This window comes from Colius striatus, chromosome 3, assembly GCF_028858725.1.
Source record: "Colius striatus isolate bColStr4 chromosome 3, bColStr4.1.hap1, whole genome shotgun sequence".
Classification (NCBI taxonomy): domain Eukaryota; kingdom Metazoa; phylum Chordata; class Aves; order Coliiformes; family Coliidae; genus Colius; species Colius striatus.
The window spans coordinates 71,688,031-71,700,526 of record NC_084761.1 but is presented as its reverse complement, the minus strand read 5'-3'; the positions used below and the strand labels follow the sequence as shown (position 1 = coordinate 71,700,526).

Below are 12,496 nucleotides of genomic sequence, written 5' to 3'. Positions count from 1 at the left end.
CTGTTGGCAGGCTTCTCAACCCTTTATCTTGGTTTCGGCCGTTTTCTCTGCACCCCTCCAGAATGGCCCATTTCACGGTTGAGAGATCTACGTCCTTGATGGCACTTTTGTTTGAGGCCCCTTACAAGATGAAGTGCCACTCTATGCCGATTCATACGAAATAAACGTCATTCGCGGTAACTTCAAGAGTCCCGCGGGGGCGCGCCCAGGTGCCGCTGGGCCGCGCCCGGCCGGGCGGAGCCGCCGCCGCCGCCTCCCCAGCATTGCGGGAGGCGGCGGAGGGGCTGCGTCGCGAGCATGGGGCTGCGAGAAGTGGCGGGCGCCCGGCCGGCCTGCCGTGCGGGTCAGTGCTGCGCGGGCGCGAGGGGCTCCGCGGGGCGGCGCGGAGGCGGTGCGAGGGCGCCTGGGGAGGGAGGCGGCGGGGCGCGCGAGGTGCGCTGCGGCACGGGGGCGCCGTTCGGCGGCGCCGCAGCGCGCGAGCGGCCGTCGGGACGGCCGCGTACGTAAGGCTCGGCTCCGCCGTGACAGCACGCGTGACGGCACGGCGCCGGGAAGGGTCCGACGCTGCTGCTGCCGCCTCTGGCTCCTGTCTGAACCCTCTTTTTAGCGTTTCTCTGCATTTTTATGGATAGGAGCGTGCCGGGAAACGATCGCTTGCAGCTTCTTGGTGCAGCCACTCTTGGCCCCAGTAGCCAGACCTTGGCAAAAGTGGGCTTGATGTTTCCCCAGTGGTGAAGAAAGGCATTTAATTATTCTGCCAGGGATGAGCTGGCTTGCAAGGGCAATAAAAACTGACAAATTACATGTCTAATCAAAGCAAATAGTTTTCCAAACGACTTAGGACCGGTGTCTCCAGTGGCGGGATGACAGCCAAGCTGGCTGTCACTAATCCACCGCAGGGGACATTACTCGTAGGCTTTTGTGTGACTGCAAAACATCAGCAGGTTAAACTTGCTACAAGGAGCATGTAGTACCAAGCTGACTGATGTACACAACTTGGATAGAGAACATTTAGGTTTGGGAAAACTTTTTTTTTTACATTTAGATGAATTGTAAAAACACTTAAGAAGTTCTAAGAGTGGCTGCCTGAACTCGGGCTGATGTTCAGTTGCTATCAGCCTTGAGTCAGCTGGGAGAGTTTATTTCTACAAGGAGGGGTTCTGCTAACAGGTTCGCATTTGTTGACATTTGGAGGTGGGAGGTGGAACTAGCTTAGCTGCAGAAGCTGGGTACTGAATAAGCCGAGTGGCCTCAGCAATTTGTCATCTTCCTCAGTCCTTCCATGTAATCTTTCACTGGGCAGTACAGTAATAGTAGTTCCTGGATCAGCCTCTTCCCATCTGTCAGGTGATTGGTCAGTGGGGTGACATGCCATGTTACGTGCAAATGGAACAGATGACACGTTTTTTAAAACTAGAAAAGCTTCTCAGCACAGTAACAGGGATCACAACTGTTCAGAATTACTCAACTAGCAGGTGGAAAAGGTGAAAAATCCAACATATCTTTGTAAATGTGAGCAAAGATTGTATTTCAGAAAGGAGCGAAACATCCTGTGGTGGTCACTGAGTGACTTATTACAGATGACATGATTGAATGTTCATTATTCAATGTCATAAAGCCTGCTGGGGAATGGAAGACTTTAAGAATCAATAGACAAAATAGTAGGGTCATATGGAAAGGAGTAAGCCATTCATCATCCATCTCCATCTGCACCATTTAAAAAACAGGAGAGAAGAGTGCTCTTTCCTTCACTATAGAAACTCCACACACTGGTAGAAAGCTGCTTTTGCCATTGCAGGTAGCTAAAAGACCATAACTTATCAGGAGTTTTTATCTACTTGAAGGCAAGAAATGTTGCTGGTTCTCACATAAAGCCTATAGTAGCTGAGTGGTAGTGGTATAACTGTTACTAGTCCAGTTTAGCATCAATATAAGGTATTGAGAGCTTTGAGTATTGATTTACTTCTTTGGCAACCTCTCTGCTCTTTTGCCTTGTCCTGATATGTGTTAGCTAAGGAAACATTTATGCTTAAAAGACTTCTCTGTAGTCTTTTGTAATTTAGTCTTTAATAATTATGTCAACACTTCAGTATGTGCAAAATTTTCTTCTTCTAAGGTTATGACAATACTTTAGGATTTTAAAATACTTTCAGATACAGATGCAAATTCCATTTCTTCTATGTCATCCAATTGTAACTTCTAGTAATGATAAGATGGCAGAATATGATCTATATCCTATGCAAAAGTCATTTCATGTAGGTATAAGTTCTTTAAGATTTTAATCTTCCTTCAGCTGCAGGATATGACCATACTCATTTTGCGGGACCGTTTCTATGAAGTCTGCCTTAGCAATACAAAGCAACTCCTGTTATATAGAAACTCTCTTGGCAAACAAGGAAATGTGATTGCACAGCCTGAGAATCAAATGATAATTTCCTGTAGTGTGTTTGTTGTCCAGCATGACACAGGAAAACTGCAAGCAGATACTCATTCTAGTTTCTTACCTGTAATGGGTGGTGTCTCCCAGTGTTAGCATGAGCATTGTCAGCTTCAAAGGAGAATGTGCTGTTAAATTTTGTACCATTTTTAGTACTTTCAATATCTTCACTATTCCTTCCCAAACAGTATTAGATGAATGTTCAGATCTGCTTATTGTTAATTGTGCAGTGAAGTACTTTTGATAGAATATTAGTATTTCCAGAGCCTAGGTGTGAACAGACACAGAGGCATAACCTTTTCTACCAAGGCTCCAAGCATTTTCTTCACTTAGGGAAAAAAAAACCCAAACCAATGCATTGCTGAAAGTGCCATTCAGCAGGATGAGTCCTTCATGTGTCATTTTAATTACAGGGGAAACATGGAAAGAAGAACTATTTGTTGCATCCAGTACTTTATACGAATCCCAGTGGACTGAGCTTTTGTACTTCTGCATCAACTCTTTCATATTTTAACATGTCCTCACACTAAAATCTTTCTTTCCAAAAAGGTTGTCCTTAAAAGCTATTCCAGTGAGATTCTCCGATTCACTCTGTTTGTGTGATACACTGTACTATGAGAGACTGTGAAATGTCAGCCTAGACTACTGTCAGCCCTGTTGCAGCCTTGCTGCCTGTCCCCTGCTTCCACTTGCAGAATCATAGCTTCTTTTATTCTTGGAAATGCAATACCTCTTCTTCTTTTAAAAACCCTGTCTAGGCTGGTGGCATTGATGTCATTCTGGTAGCGATGCTGATAAGGCCTGGCTGGCTGAAAGTGTGAAGCTCCAGTCTCAGCTCAGGATCACTCAGCTCTGCAGCCAAGTTGCAGAGACAGCCAAGGGACTGTCCCTTACAGGCTGTGGACTTCCTCCTCCTAGAGGTTGTTGACATTATGAGAAAATTTCTGTGAGGTGTAATGAGGCCTCCACCTAGACATTTTACTAGTGGTTAAAGACCTGGCTCACACAACAGTCACTGAACAAATTTAATAAAACATATTGGCACCCATATGCAGCAAGAATTTGCTCCCTATATAGATTTTATTTTCCTTCTCTTTTTTTTATTTGTTGTTTCCAAATCTCAACTACAAATATAACAGTAGAAGCCTGGAATAGCAGCAGGCTTACTCTAGCAGACAAAATCTGAAACCATGGATTTGGCTATATCTTTGTGTTTTGGGGATCTGGTCACTGAAAAAAACAAAAGAACCCATCTTGACGTTTCAGGTTAGCTTTTACGATTTCAAATTGAATTTTACATGAAAGATAATATTTGATTATTGCATTCTTTGGTATAATATTCCTTGGTAGGCAGGATATTGCCCTAGTTGCTTAATGTAGTGTGAAATACATACATTAAAATAAGGCACGCACCTGTGACTTACAGGGGTGGGTTATGACCTGGGGCACCACTGTGTATGTTATGTGAGTTATTTGCAGAGTCAGAAATGGTAAGTGCTCTGGGAAAACATGGAAAGAAGTGAGCAGAATGAGGATGGGGTCCTTCAGGGTTGTGCCTGGTTTGGGAGTCACTTGTCCTTCCTCTCTCCCCAGGTGCTGTGCTCTCTTTTCCTTGCCATGACTCCTGCCAAGCTTGGTGCAAGATCATCAATGTGTCTGAATCGCACTCTTCTCTCCTCACCTCTGTGGACGGGGCTCTCAATGAAACAAACTGGGGCATTTCCATACCTACTGGAAACAAATACCAGCTCTACATTGGTTTGGCTTTGGCTATTGGTTCCAGTATCTTTATTGGTTCTAGTTTCATACTGAAGAAGAAGGGACTTTTGAAACTGGCAGACAAAGGAGTCCTCCGAGCTGGTAAGTGATGGTGCCTTCTCTGCTCCTGCTGGGGACAAAAATGCCTCTCAGAATTTGGGAAAATCAAGATTTGAGTTACAGATCACACATTTAGAATGATCGTAGTTGAAAACTGTTGTACTTCAACAGTGATCAGAAGTCCTGTCTTGGCTAGGGATGGAAACACAGTATTGTGTGTGATTGCCAGGACTGGGATTTCATAAATCCTAGGGCTATGGGGGCTGTGGTGGGTGTTAAATTTAGTAAACTGGTGATATTTCCTTCCTAACCACAGTTAGATACCAAATAAAATTTGTATATAAACAAATATTTATATGGAAATAAAATTTCAATTTATCTTACCCTTGAAAATGCCGTTCTCCTTTTTCATGTTTTTTCTCCCTCATTTGTGATCAAAAGTCTTAAGATTGTAACTAGGTTTTGGATTCGGCTATTTCTTTTTAAAAAAAAAGAAATGCAATGAGCTGTAGAAAGGATACTTATTACAAAATTTTCTACAGATACTGCAACTATTCTGTCATGAAAGTCAACAAGTGAAGAGCTAGAAAAAGACCCATTGGACTAATCCCATCTTTCCCTTTGCATGCATTTAAGTGTATAGCATTAGCAGATTTTCTTTTGTTTGTTGTGTTTATTGGAATACACTGTTCCAGATAATTCGCTTACTTGAAACAAATATGTTACTGAATGCAAAATATATTTACATTTTATGTAAAAAAAAGGCATTTTTCTTTCTAGTTTCTCTCAATTTAAAGTACAAGCAGAGTCAAAATGCAGCTTACTGTGTGTGAACATACTGGATCTGACCTGGAAAAGCACTTTGAAGCATTTCTTAAGCTCACCAACAATATTCATGGACATTTTACTTTTGCTTGGAACTTTCCCTTGAGTCAAATGTCATTTTTCAGATTTCCAAGCCACAGTGCAGTAGATTGTTCACAATGTCAGTCAAAATCATATTAAATATTCTTTGTGTCACATCCAGATAACATGCACTTTCAGTAATTTATATGACTAGAGGCAAACGTGAATCACAGAATCACAGAATCTTAAAGGTTGGAAGGGACCTCGAAAGATCATCTAGTCCAACCCCCCTGCCAGAGCAGGGAACACAGCTTAGTTTGTTATGATAAGGTGCCGTCTTTCTTCTAAGATGAGATTATTTTTTCTACTTTCAGGACAGGGTGGATATTCTTATTTGAAGGAATGGCTTTGGTGGGCTGGATTGCTTTCAAGTAAGTCGCCTCGTTCCTCTCAGCCTGTATGTAAAGCGGATTGTTTTAAATAGATTTATTCCCTGATTGTTCACTCTCCTTACTTATAAGAAATGTCTTTGCTATCATCTTTATGACAGAAGCTGTTCTGAAGTTCTGTCTCTCAAATACTATGTTTGGCCTTTGCAGAATAACAATCAGCACTTTCTTTAATATCCAGTCAAAAGTGATGGGATTAAATCTGTCCAGTTTATAGGAGTACTTAGGGGAAAAATATTTAACTTTCTTCAGCTTTTATTATGTCCAGAGGAAGTTAGAGAATTTTAAATGAAAAATTTGCATATACAGTGTGGAAAAAAATACTTTTGTTTATATTTTTTATGATACGAAATATTTATATTAATATTGTTCTTCTCTCCCTACCTCAACCTGATCAAAATGTTCTTATTTCTGCAGTGGGATTAGGAGAAGCTGCAAACTTTGCTGCCTATGCTTTTGCACCTGCAACCTTAGTTACCCCTTTGGGTGCACTGAGTGTTCTCATAAGGTTAGTACAAAGAGGGAGCAAACCTTGGCAAAGGAACCAATAACCTGAGGGAAAACTACTGTCTTTCACTGAAAGTAGAGAATTTTAATAAGAAAACCAAAAAGCAATATATGGACAAAAAATGCTTTTTGTTTCTTGGTAGAAAAATCCCTTTCTTATTTAGAGCTGAATTTTCAGGGTAGAAGGAATGAGAAGCCTTTTTTCAAAGAATCATTTATATGCTTTCCAAACAGCCTTCCACCTATATTATAAAGTATTACTTATCAGCATATGCCAGGTATACTGCTGTGCACAGTGGTAGAAGGCCGTAATTTATTCCTTCCTAGAGAACTGAAGCTTTCTCAAAATGTCTTATCCTGTTCTTCAGCTATGAAAAAACTTCAAAAGAAAATACATTATTTCCCCATTACATTTTTTTCAAAGCAATTTCTGTTTTTTATGGGAGGATAATTTCATATTAAGGCACAGCTAGTATGCAGTTCAGGTTTGTTTGGTCTTTTCCAAGTCCTTCTGGAAAGAAGGCAAAGAAAATGTTAGCTTTTGTGATATCCACAGTGAAAATCTGGAATAGTTTTAAAATATGAATACCCTTCAAACACTCATTATTTCCAAGAAACAAATAATTTCCAAGTACTTAAGCACATGCATGAATATGGCTATCACTGAAGCAGACAAGAAGCAGATTCTGCTTACAAGTCTACTGGGAAGTAATTTATTATCAACATGGAATTGCTGTATTTTAAATGTAAAACTCTTCTTTTTAAGACCTAAGTATACCGTGTGAAACTTTGTGTTTTAAACCAACCCACACCATGTTTATTTTCTTTATTTTTTTTAAAGATTCTTGCAGTAATCGAATTGCTAAAAATGCAGCCGTTCTGTCACTACAAACCAGTGTAACTCCGTCCCCTACAGATGTGCTGGGATCAGTGTGTAGGTAGATGCAGACTAACAGGCTGCCTGCAAGCTGCTTCTTGAACAGCCTGAGTTTTAGTGTTCTCTTCTTTGATATGGATAGCAATCTTTCCAATTTTTATGAAACAGAGAAGTCATGAGAACTTCACACCCATGAGCTCATTATGCTTCAACGAAAATAACAGCTGTAGTTTGATCAGTGGGTTGAAAAACTATTTGTGAGCACATCCATGCACCATTAAGCCTGTGCCTGTGCCAAAGATTGTGCTCTAGCTGGCTAATTGAGTGCCCTGTGAGGTGGCCTCATTTGGGTCATGTCATTATCCTTAGGTTAAATCTTGGAACCTTTGGAGAGCCTGGGGTAAGACCTTTTCGAAAGAGGACATGCCTTCTTTATGTTTTTGAAGAAGTTCTGGCAAACTAGGTAGAAACTGAACCTGAGTGGAAGAGCCTAGGGAAGGATGTGGAACAGTTTCCAAAAGCTGTGTGGTGGTTCTAGCAGCAAATAAAGTGCTTTAAACCATTTTTGTAAGAAAACAACAGCTTGTGTGTTTCATCTTCAGGTGTGTGACAGTGCATACACTTGACCCAGGCAATCAGTAATGAGACATTCCTTGAGCAATTTGGACCCTTTACAACCTGGACAGGAGGGATCAGGGTTGCTAATCCCCCTAAAACTTGGTTGGTCCTGGCCAATCGTCTTGCAAAACTCCTTAAAATTTGGTTATTTCAGGCTGATTTCCGATATACATAAATTCAAAAGAGGTTTTAAATTACTATCATATAATAGGAACAGATTTTTAATGTCTTATTTGGTGGTAGAGCTGAACTTTTTATTTATATTTTGCCAAACAGTTCTATATTGTCATCCTGTTTTTTAAATGAGAAGCTGAATATTCATGGAAAGCTAGGCTGTGTACTAAGCATTTTGGGGTCAACAGTCATGGTTATTCACGCCCCTGAAGAGGAGGAAGTCACCTCACTTGATGAGATGGAAAGAAAGCTGCAAGATCCAGGTCTGTATGCAATTGCAATGGGCTTGTGCTACAGTTCATAGAGAAGTATTTGGGGCACCGAATGACTTTTGTCATGTACTTTGACATCTGAATATTTTCTCTCATACACATTACTCTTCCCTTTCCTCTTTCTTGCAGCATTTGTTACATTTGCTGTTCTCCTGATAGTTGTTGTCCTCACGCTGATTTTTATCGTGGCTCCAAGGAGAGGTCAGACAAACATACTGATCTACATTTTAATTTGCTCACTCATTGGTGCCTTCTCTGTCTCATCTGTGAAAGGCCTGGGAATTGCCATTAAACAAATACTGGAGCGGAAGCCAGTTTATCGACATCCATTGGTTTATGTTTTGGTGGGCATCTTAGTGCTCTCAGTCAGCACTCAGATCAACTATCTCAACAAAGCATTGGACGTGTTCAATACATCTCTAGTGACACCTATTTATTATGTATGTTTCACCACGGTGGTTGTAACATGCTCCATCATCCTGTTCAAGGAGTGGAGTAGTATGGATCTGGGTGATATCATTGGAACCCTGAGCGGATTCTGCAGTATCATCATAGGCATTTTTCTATTGCATGCTTTCAAAAACACTGATATCAGCTGGAGTCAGTTGATGTCCACTGTTGCCAAAGAGCCATCATTACCAAACCATGGATACGAAACCTGTCAGACTTTACTGGAGAGCATGGGAGACCCAGCTTTGGTGTATGAAGAGGAAAACATTTTATTCAGTCAATGAAACTCTTGAGTAGTGTTCATCATTGAAAAATCATTGTGTTACAGACTCAGCCTGCCTGTGTCTTCCAAAATGCACTTCTCTGCTGTATTCCTCTGGAAGACCATCTGCAAGGCCGGTTAAGCGTGGGCTACTCCTCTGTGTGCCACCTTTTGGTAGTAATGAATGAAAATGTTCAGTAATTAATGTGACAGACAGAAACCTGATAGTGATTGTATGGTTGGCAACAAAAAACCTTATTTTATGCTTTCTTTTTTGAAGCATGAAAGAATGGTCTTTGTAAACTGTGTTGACTGTGTTTACAAACTACAGTTTTGCCATTGTGATAAAAGATGGTCCTCGTTGAAGTGACAAGCACTCTACTCTTATCTTAATGATGGCCTTAATATTTCAGACTTTCTTTTTATCATTTATTGCCAAGCAAACTTGTAGATATTCTACATGAAGGATATTCACTGGAGATAAAATGTGAAGAAACCAGTGTTTAACCCTTTTGACTTTTAATATAAAATTTTATGGAAGATTTTTTCATTTTTGGTCACCTACCAGTGAACCTTGAATAGACATCACAAAAAACCATTTATGAAATATGTCTATTGGTAAGCAGTGTCCTTCAAAATCTGTTTTTTAACAGCAAAGTCTTATATCTTCTGTGTCAGGAATCTGGAATGGATTGTAAGTCCCTGCATGTGCATGTACCCTTTTATTTCAAAACTGTGACCAAGTTACTTTTTAAGGAACAGCAAATTCATTAGAGGCCTGAAAACAGTTGGTATTGGCTTAAAAAATTACATAAGATAAAGTGTTCAAGGGCAGAAGAAAACCTGAACGTGCAATTAAGAATTTCCACTGTTGCATACCCCTTTGAGGCTTAAGAAGGGAGTTACTTTATTTTCGTACTCTTCCTACTATTGCCATCTATTCATCAAAACCCATTTAAGCTGCTAATTTTTTTTTCTGATTTGCCAGAAAGGTATCATTGTTTCTTAATAGTAAAACAGTCCTGTTATTTTTTATTCTGTTCTAAGAGCAAAATCCATTTCCCAATCCATGTGCTATTGCTAAAATACTAGATAAATGAAGTGCTGTAAAAAAGGGTTGAGAAACATCAAAATGTCTTTTGTCTTAGTTTGGCCTTTTCATCTTTTCTAAAAATGACTATTCACCTGTATTAGATGTTTTAGTTATTAATCTATCATAGGCCTTGAAGATGAGTATCTACACAACAATATGCTCCTCAGTTGTGGTCACGAATCCACATCTTACAAAAACAGCTTGCACAGTCCATGGTTTACTCATTACAATCCCCTTTGTGGCCACTGTGTGAGCAAGAAGGCAGCTTCAGCAATCAGATGTCTGGGTCATGATGAGATCATCAGAAAGGTAGTATTTCCAGTTCTTGTTTTTGTAAGTGAGGGTGCCAGAGGATGCATTTCAGCACTTTAAAACTGATCATAGTCATCTGAGATATGTATGCCAAGCAGAACTTCCTTATGAAGCAGGCTGTGTAATCTCTTAACATTCAAAGAGTGTGGTAAAAGCAGGCACTTTGGATGGATCACAAATTGTTCCATGAAAGCAAGCTCATAATTTAGCTGTAAAAGTGTTGCTGCTGTTATTTCGTATATGTTTATGTTATGCAAAGCTTCAATATTTCCATTTGGAAAGACACTCATTAATCACCTCAGTTGTTAATTGTTTTTAATGATGCCTTAGAAGCTATAAACAAGTAGAAAGTAACATTAGTGATACTAGCTTAAAGTTATTTCTAAACTCCAAGCACCTTTTTTTTTTCACTTGTCTGGATCTGTAGTTGGCATAGCTGCAAGAGGTAGAAATGGTATCAGTCACCTGAACTTTGTTTCTAAACCCTCATTTCTACAATGAAGACCATATCTGAAACACAATACTGAACAGGGTTGTCTGGTTCTTCTGCTCACAGTAATTTATGAAATGTTTCAGGTAACCTTGCCAATATACAGAGAAGCCCAGAAGGTGTCATTAGGCAATGGGTGTTCAGTTTATCACCTGTCTAATTTGAGAAGTACATTCAATAATTCAAGTTACCCCAATGCAATGTCAACCCAATAATGCAATACTACCCCAGCAAAAGAGACATTTTCACAAAAAGTGTATTTGCTTTGAAAATACAATAACAATGTCTAGAGATTTGGATTATTTCAGCTTCCCAAGTGATAAGACTTGCAGGGGTTCTCTACAAATGCATGTGTTAAAAAAGCTTCAGAGAAAAAAACCTTATAAACAGTTTTGTTACTTCTTAGTAAATATAGAGATTACTTTGGCTTTATCAGACAGATTCAAGCTACAAAATCTTTGTAGTTCAAAAAGGCAATGCAAACAACAAAAAAAATCTAAAGATGGAGTTTTATTTACGGTTTGCATTCAACAAAAACTTCCTTTGCTTTTCACTGTGAATTACTCATATAATTTAAAGAATAACTGGACAAAATATTGATTGTTCCTAAAAAGTGAAAAAGGAATCCTTTAGCATAGTGTGGCCCTTCTGTTTGCTTATACAGTCATCAGTGTGGTGTGATGAGTTATTTGTATGTAAAAACAACCCATCCAATTCTTTAATGGATGTGTGTTGGCATTTTTTTGAAGTATGTAGTAATACTTTCTTTGAGAAGGGTCTGGATTCTTTTTATGAGAACTGCTGCCATTCAGTTAACTTATACCAAGCAAAACAATCTGTCTTTTTTAATGGACCCGTGTATCTCATTTGACACATAAATAACATCTACTAGTAAACAAATGTTTTGTCAGAAACCTAAGTTAATGCTTATTTTAATGGGGTTCAGGATGTCTGTCATGTTAAGAAGTAAATTATAAGTTCTCTTTTTGTATAAAAACCATTTTCTATAAGAGAGATTATTTTTTTAAATGTTGATATTTAGTTAAAAATCTGTAACAATTTATTTTTTTTTGAAATTATGATAATATTTCTCTTGTAATAAATTATTAATGGATTATGTACTAAATTATCTGTGTTTTTTAAACAAGAGAGAAAAATGAGTGTATTTCATATTTCTGGTAAGCATTTAAACAGTGTTTGATAGAACCAAAGAGAATAATTTTGGTTTTAGCAGCTGGTCCTCTGCATAGATAAGTGGATTCTAAATGAAGAAGGTCTGGTTGATGTCCTTGCAGTTCATGTTCATTTGACCTAATCATGACCTTCTTTCAATAGCTTTGACTTCTACTATTTTTTCTGATAGGAAAGAAAATACTCCCCTAGAAAAGCCACATGTGAGATATATATATATATACACACATATATATATAACTACTACTATATGCACCTTGAACTAAAAAGTGTGTAATGTTATGGTGGAACTAGAGGGAAGAGTATGGGGAGATCAAGAGGTTTTAGCTTCTCTTAGAGAATCAAGCTACAAAATCTCTGAAACACATCAGTTTGCCCAGATGTGTTATTTTTACTATGGGGTTCTGTAGAAAGCATCATCAAGGAACGTTAAATGGTGATAATTAGTAGTGAAGAGATGTAAATTTTGAGGGACAAAAATAATGGGAAAGTGAAAATAATTTCCCTTCTAAACTAGGGAAGAAAACTCGAAGCTGATGTATTAGGAATCTCTTTCTCATAGCCAGTCACAATGGAGAGTGTTTCAGTGAGTTGTCAGTTTTTCCAGACAGTGAAATGGAGGATATTATCTAAAGTAATTTAAAGTGTTTGGGAAAATATGGCGAATGGTTAAGAACTAGAACAAAGAAAACCTCAGAGG

At 39.0% G+C, this 12,496-nt stretch overlaps 1 protein-coding gene across 1 annotated transcript; it reads left to right on the top strand.

Moving 5' to 3' along the window:
• Positions 1-279: 279 nt before the first annotated feature.
• NIPAL1 (NIPA like domain containing 1) lies at positions 280-11,600 on the top strand. Its single transcript, XM_061991725.1, has 6 exons — positions 280-343; positions 4,031-4,297; positions 5,476-5,532; positions 5,968-6,058; positions 7,829-7,989; positions 8,128-11,600. The coding sequence occupies exons 1-6, from the start codon at positions 298-300 to the stop codon at positions 8,730-8,732; spliced, it is 1,227 nt and encodes a 408-aa protein (XP_061847709.1). The 5' UTR covers positions 280-297; the 3' UTR covers positions 8,733-11,600.
• The last annotated feature ends 896 nt before the right edge of the window (positions 11,601-12,496 follow it).

Coding starts and splice junctions, on each gene's coding strand:
- NIPAL1 (XM_061991725.1), top strand. CDS start 298: ATGGGGCTGCGAGAAGTGGCGGGCGCCCGGCCGGCCTGCCGTGCGG. Junction 5,533..5,967: donor GTGGGCTGGATTGCTTTCAA/GTAAGTCGCCTC, acceptor TTATTTCTGCAG/TGGGATTAGGAGAAGCTGCA. Junction 6,059..7,828: donor GCACTGAGTGTTCTCATAAG/GTTAGTACAAAG, acceptor TTTGCCAAACAG/TTCTATATTGTCATCCTGTT.